Genomic DNA, 20,882 nt, shown 5'->3' on the forward strand with positions numbered 1-20,882 from the left:
CAGTTACTATCACTTCAAAATTTCCACTGTTAATTCATGCTAATACCTGATCAACATGATACAATGTTCATTTAACTGGTATCTGGAATCTAGCACTCAATGCCCGGAGTGAAAATACATTAAAATGGGGAGGAAAAAAAAATAGATAAATCAAGAAGCTGAGTTTACAGATGAAAAGTGGTGCTAAACTATGTATGTTTTACTAAGTAAGCCACTGATCAACACCTATCTGATTTATGACCCTGCTCTGTTTCTGGAAAGATGCTTAGAACCAACAAACCAAGGAGTGAATCATCTGAGCTGTAAAACCTACACTACAAAACTTGAGTTCAAAGGAAATGACCAAAGACATAGACAACATAAGCTATGATTCAGGAATTCAACTCAAGCACCTGGGTACAAAGTTGGTAAATAGGCCGGCGGTTTACTATAGCACTGCCCTATAGATTTTTTTAACTTGCCTCAACCTACACATCAGGCAAAAACTCCTCACCCTCGGCTTCAAGGCTGTCCATCCCCTCGCCCCCTCCTACCTCACCTCCCTTCTCTCCTTCTCCAGCCCAGCCCGCACCCTCCGCTCCTCTGCCGCTAATCTTCTCCCCATGCCTCGTTCTCGCCTGTCCCGCCGTCATCCCCCTGGCCTGGATTGCCCTCCCTCTGCCCATCCGCCAAGCTAGCTCTCTTCCTCCCTTCAAAGCCCTACTGAGAGCTCACCTCCTCCAGGAGGCCTTCCCAGACTGAGCCCCCTCCTTCCTCTCCACCTCCTCCCCATCCCCCCCTTACCTCTTTCCCCTCCCCACAGCACCTGTATATATGTTTGTCCGTATTTATTACTCTATTTATTTTATTTGTACATATTTATTCTATTTATTTTATTTTGTTAATATGTTTTGTTCTGTCCTGTCTCCCCCTTCTAGACTATGAGCCCACTGCTGGGTAGGGACCGACTCTATATGTTGCCAACTTGTACTTCCCAAGCGCTTAGTACAGTGCTCTGCACACAGTAAGCGCTCAATAAATACGACTGAATGAATGAATGAATGAGTGAGAACGCATACTTGTCAGCAAATCCAAAGTTTTGGCAAATCTTTTCCACAGTATCAAAATGCGAATGTAAGAAACTGTGAGGAAGGCAGGGTAGGAGGTGGGAAAGAAAAATACTGGTTTCTGACTCTTCTGGTAATTTGACTGTAGACACTGTGCAAAATACATTTTAATTTAAAAAAATTATGCCCACATCTAATTTTTAAAAATTAGCATCTTGATGCTTGAAGTGACATTTTTAATCAACTACCGTGACAAACATAATAATTGAAGTGGATTTTCTAAAAATTATATTTTTAGAAAATAAAGAATTTTCTAAAAATTATAACTTTCTGCAAAGAGAAATTTCATCCATCAAAAATCCGTGAATGAACCCAAAAACTCTTTAGAAAATAACTCCACCATTATAAATTACTCTTAGTTCCATCTCCTCTGTTCCCCTGACTAATAACCACTGCATTTGCTGGAACAACGAAAACTGAGCAGGGTCAACAGCAGTCCAGTAAGGCAGTCACGACACAACATTTCATATTGCCTCCTCACTGCTCAACTTAATCAATAGATTCTCAAAGCCTGTCGTGCCTACATGCACTGCTGATCATCTGAATTATGGTCACTCATTTTTGTTCTCTATTCATCAGTTTCCTTTCACACTCTCGTTCTGATGCAGTGAGAGCTCAAGAATAAGGGAAACAATCCTCAAAACAGATTATTTCTTAAAAGCACTGAAAAATTAGATTCTAAAATCACTTCTGAAGCAAGATGTGCTGCTTTGTTAACAAAAGAATAATTCTTCAGGACAGACAACTGGTAGCAAACAGGAAAAAAAAATTAACACATACCAACAGCCAAGAAACACGAAATAATTCCAAGAAAAATAATACTGCATGATGACTGAAGGAGCTGGGGATTTATTTAACGAATATATGTTCTGTGACCAATAAATCAGTGGTATTTACTGAACACTTACTGTGGGGACAGCACTACAGTTAGCGCTTGAAAGAGTACAATGATAATGGCAGGCACAATCCCTGCCCATAAGGAGCTAACATTCTACGAAAAGACAAACATTAAATTAAATTATAGGCAGGGAAAATAGAGCACAAGGATATGTACCTAAGTGTTGTTGGGGCTGAGGTGAGAATATAAGTACACGGCCAAGTGCTTAGGTGACACAGAGGGGACGGTGGATGGGGAAATGAGGGCTTAGTGAGGGAAAGCCTCTTGGAGGAGATGTGATTTTTAGGAGGGTTATGAAGGTAGGGAAAGAGTGGTAGATTGTGATCGAAAAAAGCAAAAACGAGGAACAAAGCTAAGAATCAAAAGCAGTCTAACCATTAAGAATTAAAAGATCCACACATTTTGAAGACGCCAAAAAAAATAATTTCACTGGATCATGGAGATGGGAAGTATATTTGTAATCAGTTATGTACAGTTACAGTAAGAGAGTTACAGATTATCTACGAAAGACTACTACCTTGTGATATAAATTTAATCCAGAGTAGAATTTACCTATGCACAGAATAGAGTGCACATTTAAAGTATTCAAATTACTGTAATTGGGACTTAATTGAGAATCAGAAGGCGACATGAAAACTGGAGGTCACCCAAAATTTGCACCTAAAACATTAGGAACACCAGGTCAGAGAAAAATTGTGCTTATCAATTTTAGTTCATTTTAAATTTATTTTCTCAATTTACTGATCAGTGATGTGCATTAATATTGTCAAATACTAGAAGATACATGGTACAATTTTACTTTGTTACAAAGCGGAAAGGGGCATATCAGTTAATTGAACAATTTGCCTACTTCAGCGATACTGCACTTTTTTTTTTTTTTTAAAGAAAAGATCCATTTCTAAACCCCATATATCCACTTCTAAAAAGTATTTCTGGGTAATGGTATCTGATGCTAAGATGTTGCATCCATTTCAAACTTTTTTTTTGATTGTGTTTTTTTTTAATGGGATTTGTTAAGCACTTCCTATGTGCCAGGTATTGTTCTAAGAGCTGGTGTATATACAAGGTAATCAGGTCAGAAACGGTCCTTGTCCCACACAGAGCACTCAGTCTTAATCCCTATTTTACAGATGAGGTAACTGAAAAGTTAAGTGATTTGCCCAAGGTCACACAGCAGACAAGTGGCAGAGCCGGGATTAGAACCTAAATCCTTCTGACTCCCAGGACCATGCTCTATCCACTAAGCCAAGCTGCTTCAATCTCTATTTCCAAGATGGTCCATTTTCCTAGTCCATACAAACAAAACACGGATTAAAGAGCCTCAAAGACACGTATTTAGAAGGTGCTAATATAGCACAAAGCAGGAATTTGAAGATCTGCTCTGGCCTTTTCAGGCAATCTCCACCTAGAGTGTATTTGCTCTGGAAGTTCCACATCCCAACTTCAAATCCCTAATCTGGAAAATTACTCAAAAATTACACACTGTCTTTAAATTTAACTATTTTATTAACTGAAAACACTAATTTTTCCTGGCATAAGAAACTTATATTTTAAGAGGCAATCTCTTAGATAAAGCTTTTGAAAAAGTAAAACGTCTCTTCAAATCATGAAGTGAAACCACATCTCCAAAGAGGTGAATTAGTACGCAGAGAGACATCCTAAGTTCTCAACATTTCTTAAAACCCAAGCTTCTTGAATTTAAAAATGATTTCAACTCTACCAGTGAACACAGTGCTATCTCCTGCCATTCCAGAGAAACACTGCAGCATGCTGGTAAAGGGCAAAGCATTGAGAAGAATGTAGCAGAAAGCAGGAGATGATGTGGGGAAAGCTAGACTTGAAAAAAGTAACTATTTAATTAAACATTATAATTATAGTTCAGATTTCAAATAACTGTTCCTCCTTAAAGCTGACACTAGGAACATTTCTGAAGGTTGACAAAATGCTATATTAATCTGCAAAGCTGGTACAAATACTAAAAAACGTTGTTAATCGAGGCTATGTATAGAATGTACATTTTAGTAATATTGCAAAAATTCAATTGCTAATCTTTTTATGAAGAAATAATCCACTTGTTAAAATTCAGTTGCACAAAAGGCACCTGATTTTATACAAAGACACCAGGGCACCTTCACAATGATTTTTAATGCTTCTGTGGGCTTTTCTTTCTGAAGACAAGCACTGAAGGGGTTAAAAATGCAGCTATCCTGCAGCACACTTATTGGGAAACTGCCTGTTTCGTTCTTTTTTTTTTATCCCTCTCACGAATTTTGCGCATTTGTGCTCTTTTTCTAACCTTTAGCATCTCTTCATGTATCCCATAATGCCCATATGAGCTGAAGTAAACACCATCTTCATCCTCCTGGAGGTCCGCAATGGCACTGGAGGAAGACGAGCTGGTTCTGACATCTGCGTTCATCACAAAATCCTGTGCAAACTGTCTGTAATCAATTTGAAACATACCCTTGAGACAGGCTTACTGGACCATGAAAAGGGAAAGGAAAGGCGGGGAGGGGAGGAGCCGGGGGAGGCAAGGCAAGGAGGTGGGGAAATGGGAAACAGTTGGAGAGATGGAAACAGTTTGGGCTTTGGGAGCTGCAAAACCACATTAAACCTTGGGCAACTGAAAGCTCGTCCTACTGAGCCACCAGCAATAACACAGCAACCTACTGTCTGCAGTGAAGGAAATTCACCTGTGATCCACAAAGGCTAAAACTTGAACTGCCAACGCACACTGATGGCCCTTTTTCAGAACAGTCAATTTGGTAAATTTTCCATCTGCCTAGATGTTACGTGTGAACACTCTATTCTTTATATATTTTAAACCAAACTTCTTTTTAGGGGCAAAAATATATTGGAATTCTAGGTACATGAGTGGCACCAGATGACATGCACGTATATTACCCGTTATTTTGAAGCACAACTACAAGTCCAGTGTCAGAAACTCAGGTCACAAATCATGTACACAACGGGAGAGATTAAAAGCACCGGAGTCTAATTCATTCAATCATATTTATTGAGCGCTTACTGTGTGCAAAGAACTGAAGTTCTTGGGAGAGTACAACACCACAGTTCCCGGCCATAACAAGTTCAGAGTCTAATGAGTCCCAAAATATAAACAGAAAAAGCAAAATAAGCAGCGAAAATTAAAGTCAACTAAAATATATCTATTAATGGGACAAACAAGACCCAATTTTTCCATTCCAAAGTACGTTTAACTAAACTACCACGCTAAACAGTTCATCCTGTTGGGGAAGCAGCGTGGCTCAGTGGAAAGAGCACGGGCTTTGGAGTCAGAGGTCGTGGGGTCAAATCCCGGCTCTGCCAACTGTCAGCTGTGTTACTTTAGGCAAGTCACTTCACTTCTCTGTGCCTCAGTTACCTCATCTGTAAAATGGGGATTAAGACTGTGAGCCCCACATGGGACAACCTGATCACCTTGTAAACTCCCCAGCGCTTAGAACAGTGCTTTGCACATAGTAAGCGCTTAATAAATGCCATCGTTATTATTATTATCCTAGACAAAATGAAAAATTAAATCAGAATCACATTGCACACAAACTTAGAACTCCAGATTTCTAAACTCAACATAGAATATTCAAATACATGTATATATCCCACCTTACTGACCAAGTGAATTTTGGAGATTTTTTTACTCCAACCAGTCAGTAAATGGAATTTCAGCACTTATTTGTGCAGAACACTTTATTAAGTGCTTGAAAGAGTTGTTAGGCTTCAAGGAGTTTAGTCAGTAAGCAAAGGCTATGCCCCATGAGAACTGTTTCTAGTTACTTTATTTTACACCGCTGTTACTCTGCATTACTACCTTTGTGAATTTATTATTGTGTGGGTTTTCACTGTTACTATTCTAGGTGTTTGTTTATCCCCCTTGTGAGGTCTAGTTTGTAGATGCTGTAAAGAACTAGTCAAAGTTTGAGCTGAAGGTGTGCCAGAGTATCTAACCCTAATTTACAAAAACTTAAAATTAACCTATGTGAAAACTAAGAAAAATAATTATCTAACTGCATAAACGTCTTTATAAAATTATAAAATATTTTGTCAGAATAGTTTACAAATGTCATTTCAAGCAAAAATGATGAAATGGTTAGTATGCAACTGCAAATTGATAAGTTAACTGAAAGATTCAAAAATAGAATTCTGAGAAATATTACAAAGAACAACTCCTTACTATCCAAAAGCTACTGATATATCATATCATAAGGTCTTCCCAAAAGTGAAAAACAGATTTTTAGGTACCTTCCAAAAACAGATGAATGATCCACCTTTTCAAATGATCTGACTGGTTCCACTTTAATAATCTCAGCTCCATTTTGGAGTCTGTGGGTCCAATCCTGAACGCCAGTTAAAAAGACTCCCTTCCTGTTGGGAAGGACCTGGAAGCAAATAACATTCTTCCAGACTTTCTCCAGGAGCTTCTTTGAGGAGTGTGGGCCCTGAGGCAATTTACCCAGTGAAGGTGGGTGGAGAATTTTTAAAGGACAAAGTTCCATCCTTAAATCTCCCTTTGTTTCCCCTAAGCAACTGCCACCATGACTCCTCTTTTCCTCCCTTCCGAGGGGAATTTTGGACAAGCTCTTCCCCACAAGCAGGGCTGCTGCTGTGGCGCACTAACAAGAGGATCTGTTGTGTGGGGAACAGGAAGGCAGCTTTCCAGGACCTCCAGTACATAGTTACTCTCTCTATTTACCCCATACAGTAGCAACTGTCAAGTCCCACACAATAACAATAATAACTGTGGTATTGATTAAGCACAGAGGGCGGGGGAGTCGAGGGTACATGCTCTAATTCTCAGCTCTACAACAGTCACAGGTGGAAGGTAAAGTCCCACATTTCTCTAAAAATACCTGCCGAATGATACACCACTCTTACAGTACAATTGCAGAACTTGGCAATTGATTGAAGAGGTTCAGTCTTGGGTCTTTGCTCCCCTGCTCACAATGACCCCCAAGACATTTTTACAAGACTTAATATCAAGAAGTCCTCTTAATTAATAAATTACTTCATTCTCTGTAGATCTTCCCGTGTTCTGGCTAATGCAGCTTCAGCAGCCTGTGCTCTGGCTTCCATGTGTTTCAATCTTTCCAGGACCGATGTGTTGTCACTGAGCCCATTTGGATATGAACATGGGACAGCCACTGGTTCATAAAGGTCTTCTACATCTTAAAAAACCAAAGCGAATAAAATATTCCATATTTAGGGATGTGCTGAAATCAAAGATTAATTAAACTGTTACACTGTGCCAGTACAAGCATTCCCTGGACATGTTCATTTCATTATGATAATATCCCCTAGAATTAGGAATTAAAGTGAAGTGACTACGAGAAGAAATCACACACACACATACACACAAAAGATGTTAATGGTCTTATATGAATTCACTATTCCTAAAATGGCAAAAGTCGCTATGTGTTCAGATATATTTTCCAATACCAGTTTGTTATACACAGTATGTATTTGTACTTTGCTTTACTAATATCTGACTTCCTATATTTTCTTGTTTTTTAACCCCCCTGAAAAACTTGCCACCCTAGGCTGGAGTCTATAGAGCTTATTGAGAAATCTGCCCAAGAGAATATTACTGTAGAAAATCAATCAGTCAATGGTACTTACTAAGCACTTACTATATGCAGAGCATTGCATTAAGTGCTTGGGAGAGTACAACAAAGATGGTAACACGATCCCCATCCTTTAAGAGCTTACAATATACAAATTCCATCTTACCAAACTGAAGCAAAAGGTCATCTTCTAATACTGGTTTCAAATATTCATCTTTGTCCCAAGGCACTGGGTTGCATAGGGAATTCATATATGTCACAGTTGGGTTCTAGATTGAAAAATAATGAGTGTTTAAACTTGCAACTCCTGAATTTGTGACAATGGGTCATTAGATCAAGAAACAGAGAGACAGGTTGGTTCACAAACAAAATGTATTTCTGGTTACTACTTTCACTTCCCAATGATGCCACACTAGACCCTGGAAAATAAGTTACTGCCTTTTCCTCTACCCAACCAGCCACACTTGATTTCACCTGCCTGTTTCTCTCCTCTGCTCAGGGAAGACATGCTCATGTCTACATGTATTGTTTTGCTGTCTGTCTCCCCCTTCTAGACTGTGAGCCCACTGTTGGGTAGGGGACTGTCTCTATATGTTGCCAACTTGTACTTCCCAAGTGCTTAGTACAGTGCTCTGCACACAGTAAGCCCTCAATAAATACAACTGATTGTGAGCCCGTTGTTAGGTAGGGACTGTCTCTGTATGTTGCCAACTTGTACTTCCCAAGCACTTAGTACAGTGCTCTGCACACAGTAAGTGCTCAATAAATACGATTGAATGAATGAGTGAATGAATGTCTTCTCTATTCCAAAAAAACATCCCTTGACCCCACAGCTCCATCCGGTTATCACCCATGTGTCTGATAAACTGTTATACTGAACTCTCCAAAGTGCCTAGTACAGTGCCCTGCACACAGTAAGCTCTCAGTAAATACAATCGACTGACTCCCACCATTCCACTCCAAATTCCTTAAGCACAATCTTGTCTACAACCAGTCTCCACTTCCTCTCCTCCAATTCTCTCCTTGAACCCCTCCAATCTAGTTTCCACCTCTTCACTCCATAGACACTGCCCTCCCAAAGATCACCAATGACCAACTCCCTTGCCCAATCCAACTGCCTCTTACTCTATCCTACTCCTCCTTGACCTCTCTGTTGCCTGTCGACCAGCCCATTTTCCTGAAAATGTCCTCTCCTGGTTCCCCACTCTGGCCACTCATTCTCAGTCCTTTCACAAGCTTCTCCTCTGCCTTCCACTCCCTACCTGCGGGAGTCCCTCAATTCTGGATCCCCTTCTATTCTACAGGTACACCCACTCCCTTGGAGAATTCATTCACTGTTATGGCTTCAACAACCATCTCTATGCAGATGATTCCCAAATCTACATTTCCTTCTCTGCTTTCTCGCATTTCCTTCTGCCTTCAAGGCCTCTCTACTCACTGTCTCCTCAAACTTAATATGTCCAGAACAGAACTCCTTATCTTCCTATCCAAACCCTGTCATTCCCCCGACTTTCCCCATCACTGTGGACAGCAGCACCATCCTCCCTGTCTCACAAGCCCAGAACTTTGGAATCACCCTTGCCTTATCTCTCTCATTCAGTCTGTCACTCAGTCCTGTCAGTTGAATCTTCACAACATCGCTAAAATCCATGCTTTCCTCTCTACCTAAACTGCTATCACATTAATCCAAGCACTTATCCTATCCCACTTTGATTACTGGATCAGCCTCCTTGCTGACCTCTCTGCCTCCAGTCTGAACTTCACTCTGCTGCCCAGATCGTTTTCTACAAAAACATTCAGGCCATGTTTCCCCACTTCTCAAGAACCTCCAATGGTTGCCCATCCACTTCCACAACAAACAGAAAAGCCTGACCATCAGCTTTAAAGCTCTCAATCACCTTGTCCCTCCTCTCTTACCTTCTACTACAAACAAGCCCACACTCTTCACTCATTTAATGCCAACCTATTCGTACCTCGATCTCATCTATCCCACTGTCGACTTCACATCCGTGTCCTGTCTCTGGTCTTTATTACCTTCCCTCTTTATATCTGACAACGATCACTCTCCCCACCTTCAAAGTCTTATTAAAAGTACATTTCCCCCAAGAGGGCTTCTCTAAGCCCCCATGTCCTCTTCTCCCCTTCCCTTCTGCATCACAGTTGCCCTTGGATTTCTACCCTTAATTCACCCCTCCCTCAGCCCCATAGCACTTATGTATATATCCATAATTTTTTATGGATATTGATGTCTGTATCCCCCTCCAGACTATAAGCTTGTTGTGGGCAGGGAACGAGTCTATCAACTCTGTTATATTGTACTTTTCAAGCACTTAGTACAGTGCTCTGCACCCAGTAAGCACTCAAGAAATATGATTGTTTCTAATTTCCTTGCTAAGCTTTCTGCTGCCCAAATAGTCAGTCAGTTGTATCTGAGCACCTACTCTGTACAGTACTGTATTAAATACTTAGATGAGCATAATAGTTAGTAGACATGATCTTTGCCCTCAAGGAGCTTATCATCTAAAGGGGGAAGGACACTAAAATAAATGATAGATTGGGGACATTAAAATAAATGATAGACTGGGGGAAGATTTAAGAGATTTTTAAAATATGTACATTAATTGCTATGGAGAAGAGATGGGGTGAGTAACCAAGTGATGTGAAGTACTGAAGAGACAACGGGGGGAGAAATATTATCAATCAACTGTATTTACTGAGCACTTACTGTGTGCACGGCACTGTATTAAGTGCTTGGGAGAATACTATATAACAGAATTGGTAGACTTATTCCTGCCCATATTAATCAGGAAAGCCTTCTTGAGAAATATGTGATATTAGAAGGTCCTTGAAAATGGGGAGAGCAGAGGATGTGAACAGGGACAGAGTTCCCGGCAGTAGGAAGGGCATGAGCAGAACAAGATTTTTAGAACTGTTGCTCAGCAGGGCTTCACTGTTTTTCTTACTTCTGTCTTACAGAGAGGCATGGTGTACATTCTTAGCATTAAGGTGCCTTTGCATATAAAAATACTTATCTCAGAAAAGTTCTAAGAAGATAAACATATTCAGCACTTATGCATCCCCTTAATCGCTAGCCCTTTCCCTACTGCTTTACTCTTCCAATATTAGACTCTGGTCTAAAATGTTTTCCTTTCTTTAAAATTCAGGGGGATGTACATTTTTCTCAATTTGGTATGTGCCTTGATACTACTGCTTGGCAAAGAATAAACTGGGACAATTAACAAGATAACCTAGAAGCTGATCTGGTTGCAACCGCACTGCTCTGGGAATCTGAATATCCAGGTTTTAGTCTCAGTTCTGCTTGCTGAGGACATACCTTCAGTGGTGAAGGTTTCTGAGCAAAAAAATCATCTAGGGAATTCTGCGAGGGGGACAGGCTCAACAGGAATCAGTGCTTGGCACATGGCGCTCAATACAATACCGAATGAATTAATAAGTCCTGAAAAATAGCTGATCAACAGAGGCAGCAAAGATTACCATGGCTACTAGGGCAACTGCCTCTGGATTTGGGTCATGGTGCTACGTGGCACATCATCAACACTAATGCTGCATTCACCTTGGTCATAAATCGGTACTGTACATAAAAACTCTTTTATGTAAAATTTTAATGTAGTGGCCCCCTGCCAGTCTCTTCCCTCGTTCCCAATGTGAGAATCCATTGCCTTCACCACGGATATGTTAGCAACTTACCTTAAGCCTAATGAAATTTATTAGCTTAATGTATCCATAAAATTCAAGCCCTAGAGAGAAAAAAAACAACAGTTATGTAGAGTCACAAACTCTGACTTCCAGGCAATTTAAAAAGGGACTTGTTTTCTTTAAGGGAAAATGTAATTTCCCTTAAATTTTCTTTAAGGGAAATGTAATTTCCAAAAATGTACCTATATGGAATTCTACCATTTAGATAAATACACTCTACCTTGTAAACTCTCTGGCCATTGCAAGGTACTGTAGTGAATCACTGTTGCTTACCTACGGCGAATATAATCTGAGAATATAAAAGGTAATTAACAGACTCCCTATTTCCTAATCAAGTACCATATTTCAATTCTCCACTTGCTTTCCTGACTTAATTCATGTTGATTTAAGTTTTTCTTAACATATATCCATATTTCATTAGAAAATCACGGATCTCTCCACCCCTCAATTTTAAGCACCTTCGCCAAATTCAGCCATACAAGAATCTCACATAATAATAATAATAATAATAATGGCATTTCTTAAGCGCTTACTATGTGCAAAGCACTGTTTTAAGCACTGGAGAGGATACTAAAGTTATCAGGTTGTCCCCAGGGGGCTCAGTCTTAATCCCCATTTTACAGTTGAGGTAACTGAGGCACAGAGAAGTTAGTGACTTGCTCAAAGTCACACAGTTGAAAAGCAGTGGAGCTGGGATTAGAACCCACGACCTGACTCCCGTGCTCTTTCCACTGAGCCACGCTGCTTCCCAGCCACTTCTAGACATCACCTGAAAATTCCCCAAGAAATTTAGCAGTTTAAAATGACTTTGAAATATAACTACAATCTATCGTACCAAACCTTCTGTGAATTCCCTGCCCAAAACGAGACAGGGATTGTCTCTCTTCATTGCTGTATTGTATTTTTCAAGCACTTAGTACAGTGCTCTGCACACAGTAAATATGAATGAATGAGTGATCTTACGGTCTAGAAGGGGAGCAGATATCAATATAAATAAATTATGAGTATGTACATAAATGCTATGGGGTTGGGAAAGGGGATGAAAAAAGGGAGCAAGTCAGGTGACGCAGATGAGAAAGGAAAAAGAAATAAGGGCTTAGTCAGGGGAGGCATCTTGGAAGAGATGTGCCTTCAATATATTTTTGAATGTGGGGAGAGTAACTGTCAGATAGGAAACTGGAGGGTGTTTCAGGCTAGAGGTCAGTGGCAAGATAGATGAGATTGAGGTGCAATGATTAGGTCAACAGAGGACTGAGGTGTGCAGGCTGGGGTGTAGGAGGAAAAGAGTGAGTGAGGGAGGAAGGGGCAAGGTGATTTATTGCTTTAAAAACAATGGTAAAGAGTTTCAGTTTGATGCAGAGGTGGAAAAGCAACCAACCACAAGAGGTTCCTGAGAAATGGGGAAACATGGACTGAAGGTTCTTAGAGAAAAATGATCCAGGCAGCAGAGTGCAGAATGGACCAGGGAAGGACAGGAGGCAGGGAGGTCAGCAAGGAGGCTGACACAGTAATCAAGGCAGGATGTGATAAGGGCTTGCATTTATGTGGTAGCAGTTTGGATAGAGAGGAAAGGATGGATTTTAGCGATCTTGTGTTATTCATGTGTTCCACTAATTTATCCTGCTTTCATTATTTCCCTCTTGTTAGGATACCATCCAGCTTTTCTCCATCATTTAGTTCCAGCTCCCTTATCAGACTAACGTCCCTTTTCACAGTTCCTGTTTTCCCGACCAATAAGCCTAATATTATGTTGCTATGATTTTCTGGTCCTCTGGAGGCAGGCAAAATTCCAAAGTTGAAATTGTCTTCGGAATTGAGTAAGTATTATCTGCTTCCTCCCCAGGAATCCCAAACACAGATTCCCTCATACCAGTAGATAAGGTGAAGGAACAGTTTTTTATTTATAGTATTTTCACTGAAGTGCAGGATTTTTCCCTTCGATTTAAGTACCAAGAAGGGATTCCCTGCATTGGTTGTATCCAAAATTTTGATCTTAAATTATCAGAACTTGAATTCAAAGATCACATACTCAAAAAACCTTTTGTAGTCATTCATTCAATTGTATTTAATGAACGTCTACTGCGTGCACAGCACTGTACTAAGCACTTGGGATAGTACAATACAATAATAAACAGTGACAATTCCTGCCCACAACGGGCTCACAGTCCAGAGTGGGGGAGACAGACAAGCAACAGCACAAACCTTAAGGAGGTCTAACTGCACATTTCTTAAATAAAAGATAAAGCTATATCAAAATTCAAATGTTCAACCTAGATTAATTTTATTTTTAAAATATCTTTTCAAAAAATACTTACCATGCTTATGGACCATGTTGGCAATATTAAACTGATGTTCAGAAGTGCAGTGAGAAAAGGTTTCTTCAGCAGAAGTAAATACTCTGAAAAAAATCAAACAAGTGTTTCATAGCATACTCCCCAAAGTAATCTAAATACTGAATATTAAGATTGTAATAATAATAATAATGATATTTGTTAAGTGCTTACTATGTGCCAAGCACTGCTCTAAGTGCTGGGGGGATACAAGGTAATCATATTGTCCGACGTGGAGCTCACAGTCTTAATTCCCATTTTACAGATGAGGTCACTGAGTCACAGAGAAGTGACTTGCCCAAAGTCACACAGCTGACAAGTGGCGGAGCCGGGATTAGAACCCACGACCTCTAACTCCTAAGCCCGTGTTCTTGCCACTAGGCTATGCTATTCCAAACATTAACAAATGTAGCTTTTAAAATTCAGGATGCCTCTTTCAAGCGGTGCATCTCCTATTAAAAAAAAGATGGAACTGAAGGGTCCTTTGTAATCCTTCCTCCTCTCCTCCCCCCTCCAAAACCAAACTGATTTAGCATTGCTTCCACATTAGTAGTTCACACTCTCCCCAATTAAGAATGGAAGCTCCCTGAGGATAGGGAGCTTTGTTATTATGTACTTCTCAGGCGCCTAGTACACCGCACCACACCAAGTGGGTGCTCAATAAATGCTTTTGCTACTACTACTACGCACAGATCCAAGGCTCTGCACTTGCCAAAATCAAGAGTATCGAAGCACCATGAGACCAGGCACTAAAAAGCAAACCAGGCACTTGAGAAGAGAAGCTTCTCCTTTTCCCCCAAAATCATACCTGGCAGGGTATTCTATCAACTTTTGCATGAACGATCCTAGGAGCGGGGCAAACCAAATGGGGAGAGATCACTTAAGGCCAACAGTTACTCTGCTACGGAGAGGGGTGGTTGCAAATCCATTACGATGAATTTATAACCCAAGATGCTCTTGTTGGTTCTCCACCAGGTATCTGAACTATTAAACTGGACTGGCCTTTAAAAAATTCATGGGGATATGGCACTGTATACATATATGCTCTTGTTGTGATCTAAGGTGGCCTAGTGATTCTTAACTAGAAGAGAACTCTAGCCCTCTTCTTGAAAAATCCTCCTGTTCTCACCCCTGCTAGACCTCCAAGCTGCCTCTAACACTGTGGACCACTCCTTTCTTCTGGAAACGCTATTCATTCATTCAATCGTATTTATTGAGCGCTTACTGTGTGCAGAGCACTGTACTAAGCGCTTGGGAGGTACAGTTTGGCAACATATAGAGTTGGCAACAGTTTGGCAACACTTGGCCCTACTGAGAGCTCACCTCCTCCAGGAGGCCTTCAATCAATCATCAATCGTATTTATTGAGCACTTACTGTGTGCAGAGCACTCTAATCTTGGTTTTATTAGCTCATTGTGGGAGAACATGTCTACCAACTCTGGTGTATTGTACTCTCCTAAGCACTTAGTACAGTGCTCTGGGCACAGTAAGAGCTCAAAAAATACCATTAAGTGATTTTACTGACACAATTCTTCTTGGTTCTCCTCTTTTCTCTCTGGCTGCTCCGTAGTGTACAGTGAGAAGGTTAGCATTAGTGGCATGGCATTCGTATTTCCTAGAGCTCTGAAGGCTTAATTGAGAAACAAAAGTTCTCTCATTTTCACTTCCAGCCTTGGCATGGGGCAAATGCGTCATGTCTTCATTTCTGAGTGTACACTCACCCCTAAGTGTTGGAGTTCAAGGCTCTTTAATTACTTTACATTCACTCCCTCAGGGAACTTATCCATTCCCATAGCTTTAGCTATCCACTCCTATGTGGGTGATTCCCAAATCTCCCTTGATAGCCCTGACCTCTCACCTCCAATACAATTTCACATTTCCTCTTGCCTCCAGGACATCTCTTCATGGATGAACTGCCTAAAGCTCAATATGCCTAAAACCAAACTCCTACCTTCTCGTTCTAATCCTCTCCATTATCTAACTCTCCCATGACAACTGACAACACTATCCTTCCAGTCTCTGAAGCATATAACCTGGGCCTTCGAGTATCTTTAACTCTACCCTCTCTTTCAACTTTCAGGCAGTCTATCACTTAATCCTTATGCCGACACATTTATTCACAGGGATTTTATGTTCTTCACTTTTTCCTTTAGTAAGATCCTTAGAGGTAGGGATTATACATATTTCAAGGTTACCCCAGTGCTTAGTATAAAATCAGGGACCCTGTGGAATATTTGTGTAATGGTGTCAGTAGTATACAAAGCCTAAAACTTTGCAGGGCAGTCCATGTGTCGAATAATGGCTCAGGGACATTTTAAGATGCGTTACCCACAGCTTGCGATTTTCAAAAAATGATTTACTAGTTAAATTAGCCTTTAAAATATCTTTTGTTGGGCACTTACAGTATCTAACAAATCAATGCATTTTAGTATTGCATTGATACTAAAAGGACCCACAAATACTATTGATTATTATGAATCCACCTGGATGCACCCTGCAGTGGACAAATCAGGGTAGGAGCTGAATGAAAATACACTGTGAGACTTGATGTCACAAGCTCCTTTGGGATCCCCCAATTTTTCTTTTAAACTTATTGGTATGTACATTACATACCAATATTACATTGATATGTAATTCTACATATTCCGATAGAATGACAAATGCTAGTTTTTTTTTTTTTTCACAGAGATATGTACCTATCCAAGATACATTACAAATAAGGACACTCAGAAATGAAGACATGACACATTTGTCCCATGCCAAGGCTGGAAGTCAAAATGAGAGAACTTTTGTTTCTCAATTAAGCCTTCAGAGCTCTAGGAAATACGAATGCCATACCACTAATGCTAACCTTCTCATTAGACTGTGAGCCCACTGTTGGGTAGCGACTGTCTCTATATGTTGCCAACTTGTACTTCCCAAGCGCTTAGTACAGTGCTCTGCACACAGTAAGCGCTCAATAAATACGATTGATTGATTGTACACTGATCTCGTCTATCTCCGACCTCTCATCCAGGTACTACCTCTGGCCTGGAACGCCCTCACTCCTCAAATCCAACAATTATACTCTCCCACATTCAAAGACTTACTGAAGGCACAACTCCTCCAAGAGGCCTTCCCTGATGAAGTCCTCCTTTTCTCTTATCCCATTCCCTCTGCATCACCGACTTGCTCCCTTTGTTCACACTCCTCCTCTCCCCACAGCACTCATGTACATGTCTGTAGTTTATTTATTTATATTAACATCTGCCTTCCCATCTAGAATGTAAGATCACAGGGGGCAGGGAATGTCTGTTAATTGTTATATAGTACACTCCCAAGCACTAAGTATGGTGTTTTGCACAAAATTGACTATTTCTTCCATTATTAGGTCTGTGAAAGTAACATCAAAGGATGCTCACACAAAACTTGGTAGTAACTCGACTCAAGAGCAGAAACCTTGCCTTTAATTTCTATTTTAGCTTCCCAAGTACCTAGCAAAATGCTCTGACAGTGTATATGCTTAAATTCTGTTGATGATGATACATCTTCAAAGTTAGAGATATAACTTTCTGTATGAAATCAGAATGTGCTCAATGAGCCTAAAATTGTGACTTGCCCACCAGGATAACTAAATGCTTGAAGTCATTAATAACAGAGCAGGAATAAGGATGCTGGGAGCCTAGAAGCAGGACTGGATTGAGTTCCCACTGAAAGTGGGGCGAAAGGAGTTTGAGAAATTATTTTACTATCACCTTGCTGCTTTAATTGGCACACTTGGCATCCACATTTACTCAGAGTGCCACTCAGTAATGACAGTAATAATTGTGGTATTTGTTAAACGTATACTATGTGCCAAGCACTGTTCTAAGCACTAGGGTAGATACACGGTAATCAGGTTGTCCCGTGTGGTGCTAACAGTCTTCATCCCCATTTTACAGATGAGGTAACTGAGGCACAGAAAAGTGGCTTGCTCAAGGTCACACGGCAGTAATAAAACCACAGCCAGGTGTGCCACTCTTGGGGTGCAAGTCAGTTTGTCCGGCCCCATTAATGAATTTGGCAGGTGGATTTCCACTTGTTTCAGGAAGATGATGTCACTGTGGACCTGATGAATTGAAATGGAATGAGTACGCCAACAGTCATGAGAAACCTTTGAGATGATGGAGAAACATTTCCAATCAGCAATTTGAAGAGTTTTCCACAGAGCCTCACACCAGGACCAATAAGTTTAAAAGAAGAATTGGGGGATCCCAAAGGAGCTTGTGACATCGAGTCTCACAGTGTATTTTCATTCAGTTCCTACCCTGATTTGTCCACTGCAAAGTGCATCCAGGTGGATTCATAATAATCAATAGTATTAGTGGGTCCTTTCGTTAACACCCAAAAATTGGAGTGCAGGGCTTCCAATCATGCCCCTTCCAGTTCCCCACATGTGACTGACAAGCTGACCCCCTAACCTAAAACTAGGTGAAAAGATCTGTACTGCGATCCCTGCAGCCGTTTGATGCCTTTTCAACCTTGTCACCTCACACCAGGGCACCCTAGGGACGGAAGCACCTTCGTCCTGCAGGAACATTCAGCTCCAACAGTGGCTTCGAGTCATCCTTCAAGAGTGGTTTGCAATCAGCTAGTGGTATTTATTGAGCGCTTACTTTGTGTGGAGCACTATACTGAACTCTTGGGGGAGCACAATGACGGTTGGTAGGGACATGGGGGTCCCGTGAGAACTGTTTTCATTGTTACCTTGCATTACTGGTTTTGTTGCTTACTACCGTTCTGCTTTACATTGCTGCTGTTCCAATGTATTTATCACACTTTTGAATGTGAGCCCCCTGTGGGCCTAGTTTGTTTACCTTATAATTAATCCCACAGTAAACTTTAACGGGTACCATTAGTCCGACTACCAGCTCACCAACCTGTCACAGAACAGGCAAGGGGTCTGCAGCTTCTCATGGGGTGGCAGCTCATCATCCTCCTCATCGTCCCAGGCGGCCTCGTCTCCGCTGTCCGACAAGCCGGGCATCTCCTCATCCTCCTCACACTCGGCCCTGCCGCCTGACACACCCACAGGAAAGGTCAGAGGTGGCCCCAAACCCCCGGCCCCGTCTATACCCCTATGGCCAGGGCTGAAACGCGTGTCGCGATGGGGCTCCCCAGGGCAGGGGCTGGATGGGGCAGGGGATGGACAGGGCAGGGGCTGAGTAAGATAGGATAGGGCAGGGCAGGGGCTGGATGAGGTTGGGGCAGGGCAGGGCCTGAGTAGGGTAGGATAGGATAATAATAATAATAATAATGGCATTTATTAAGCGCTTACTATGTGCCAAGCACTGTTCTAAGCACTGGGGAGGTTACAAGGAGATCAGGTTGTCCCACGGGGTACCTCACAGCCTTAATCCCCATTTTACAGATAAGGGAACTGAGGCACAGAGGAGCTGAGTAACTTGCCCCAAGTCACCCGGCTGACAAGTGGCAGAGCCGGGATTCGAACCCATGACCCCGACTCCAAAGCCCGGGCTCTCTCCATTGAGCCACGCTGCTTCTCTAGGATAGGGTAGGGCAGGGCAGGGGTTGGGCGGAGTAACACAGGGCAGGGGCTGGATGAGGGCAGGGAAGGGGTAAAAGCTGGGCAGGGATGGAGTAGGGTAGGGAAAGGCAGAGGCTGGGTGGAGTAGCACAGGGCAGGGGCTGGATGGGGTAAGGGCTGGGCAGGGCAGGGACTGAGTAGGATAGGGCAAGGTAGGGCAGGGCACGGCAGGGGCTGGATGGGGTAAGGGCTGGGCAGGGCAGGGCCTGAATAGGATAGGGTAGGGTAGGGCAGGGGCTGGATGGGGCAGGGGCTGGGCAGGGCAGGGACTGAGTAGGATAGGGCAAGCTAGGGCAGGGGCTGGATGGGGTAAGGGCTGGGCAGGGCAGGGACCGAATAGGATAGGGTAGGGCAGGGGCTGGATGGGGCAGGGGCTGGGCAGGGCAGGGACTGAATAGGATAGGGCAGGGCAGGGCAGGGACTGAGTAGGATAGGGCAAGGTAGGGCAGGGCACGGCAGGGGCTGGATGGGGTAAGGGCTGGGCAGGGCAGGGCCTGAATAGGATAGGGTAGGGTAGGGCAGGGGCTGGATGGGGCAGGGGCTGGGCAGGGCAGGGACTGAGTAGGATAGGGCAAGCTAGGGCAGGGGCTGGATGGGGTAAGGGCTGGGCAGGGCAGGGACCGAATAGGATAGGGTAGGGCAGGGGCTGGATGGGGCAGGGGCTGGGCAGGGCAGGGACTGAATAGGATAGGGCAGGGCAGGGCAGGGACTGAGTAGGATAGGGCAAGGTAGGGCAGGGCACGGCAGGGGCTGGATGGGGTAAGGGCTGGGCAGGGCAGGGACTGGGTAGGGCAGGGCAGGGGCTGGATGGGGCAGGGGCTGGGCAGGGCAGGGACTGAGTAGGATAGCGTAGGGCAGGGCAGGGGTAGGATGGGGTAGGGACAGGGCAGGGCAGAGGCTGGGTGGAGTAGCTCAGGGCAGGGGCTGGAAGGGGTAAGGGCAGGGCAGGGACTGAGTAGGGTAGGGTAGGGCAGGGCAGAGGCTGGGTGGAGTAGCTCAGGGCAGGGGCTGAGTAGGATAGGGTAGGGAAGGGAAGGGTAGGGCAAGGGCTGCGCAGAGTAACACAGGGCAGGGGCTGGATGGGGTAAGGGCTGGGCTGGGCAGGGCAGGGACTGAGTAGGATAGGGTAGGGTAGGGGCTGGGTGGGGCAGGGCAGGGGCTGGGTGGGGCAGGGGATGGGCAGGGCAGGGGCTGGGTGGGGCAGGGACTGAGTAGGATAGGGTAGGGTAGAGGTTGGGTGGGGCAGGGGCTGGGTGGAATAGCACAGGGCAGGGGCTGCGTTGGATGGGAGCTGTGTGACTTTGGGCAAGTCACTTCACTTCTCCGGGCCTCAGTTCCCTCATCTGTAAAATAGGGATGAAGACTGTGAGCTCCTCGTGGGACAACCTGATGACCTTGTAGCTACCCCAGCGCTTAGAACAGTGCTCTGCACGCAGTGAGCGCTCAATAAATACGATTGCATGAACGTGACGGGGTAGGGCGGGGCGGACCAGGGCAAGGGCTGGGTGGGGTAGGGAGGAGGGACGGGCTGCTGCGGAAAAGGTTCTCGGGAAAGAGGAAAGAGGGCAAGGGGGACAGAGGAGGGAGGAGGGGGAGGAAGAGGAGGAGGAGGAAGAAGAAGAGGAGGAAGAAGAGGGGGAGGAGGAGGAAGAAGAGGAGGAGGAGGAAGAAGAGGAGGAGGAGGAAGAG

At 43.2% G+C, this 20,882-nt stretch overlaps 1 protein-coding gene across 1 annotated transcript in view; it reads right to left on the reverse strand.

Moving 5' to 3' along the window:
* The window catches only part of PRMT3 (protein arginine methyltransferase 3), a 111,470-nt gene that overhangs the window by 90,417 nt on the left and 171 nt on the right, over positions 1 to 20,882 (reverse strand). Inside the window, exons 2-7 of the mRNA XM_038765177.1 lie at positions 18,526 to 18,664; positions 13,613 to 13,695; positions 11,289 to 11,338; positions 7,747 to 7,849; positions 7,025 to 7,184; positions 4,301 to 4,445 (exon numbers count right to left, since the gene is read on the reverse strand). Of these exons, the coding sequence (XP_038621105.1) occupies positions 4,301 to 4,445; positions 7,025 to 7,184; positions 7,747 to 7,849; positions 11,289 to 11,338; positions 13,613 to 13,695; positions 18,526 to 18,664 (680 nt within the window). The remainder of the gene's footprint in view (positions 1 to 4,300; positions 4,446 to 7,024; positions 7,185 to 7,746; positions 7,850 to 11,288; positions 11,339 to 13,612; positions 13,696 to 18,525; positions 18,665 to 20,882) is intronic.

The sequence above is a fragment of the Tachyglossus aculeatus genome, chromosome 22 (genome assembly GCF_015852505.1).
Source record: "Tachyglossus aculeatus isolate mTacAcu1 chromosome 22, mTacAcu1.pri, whole genome shotgun sequence".
Lineage (NCBI taxonomy): Eukaryota > Metazoa > Chordata > Mammalia > Monotremata > Tachyglossidae > Tachyglossus > Tachyglossus aculeatus.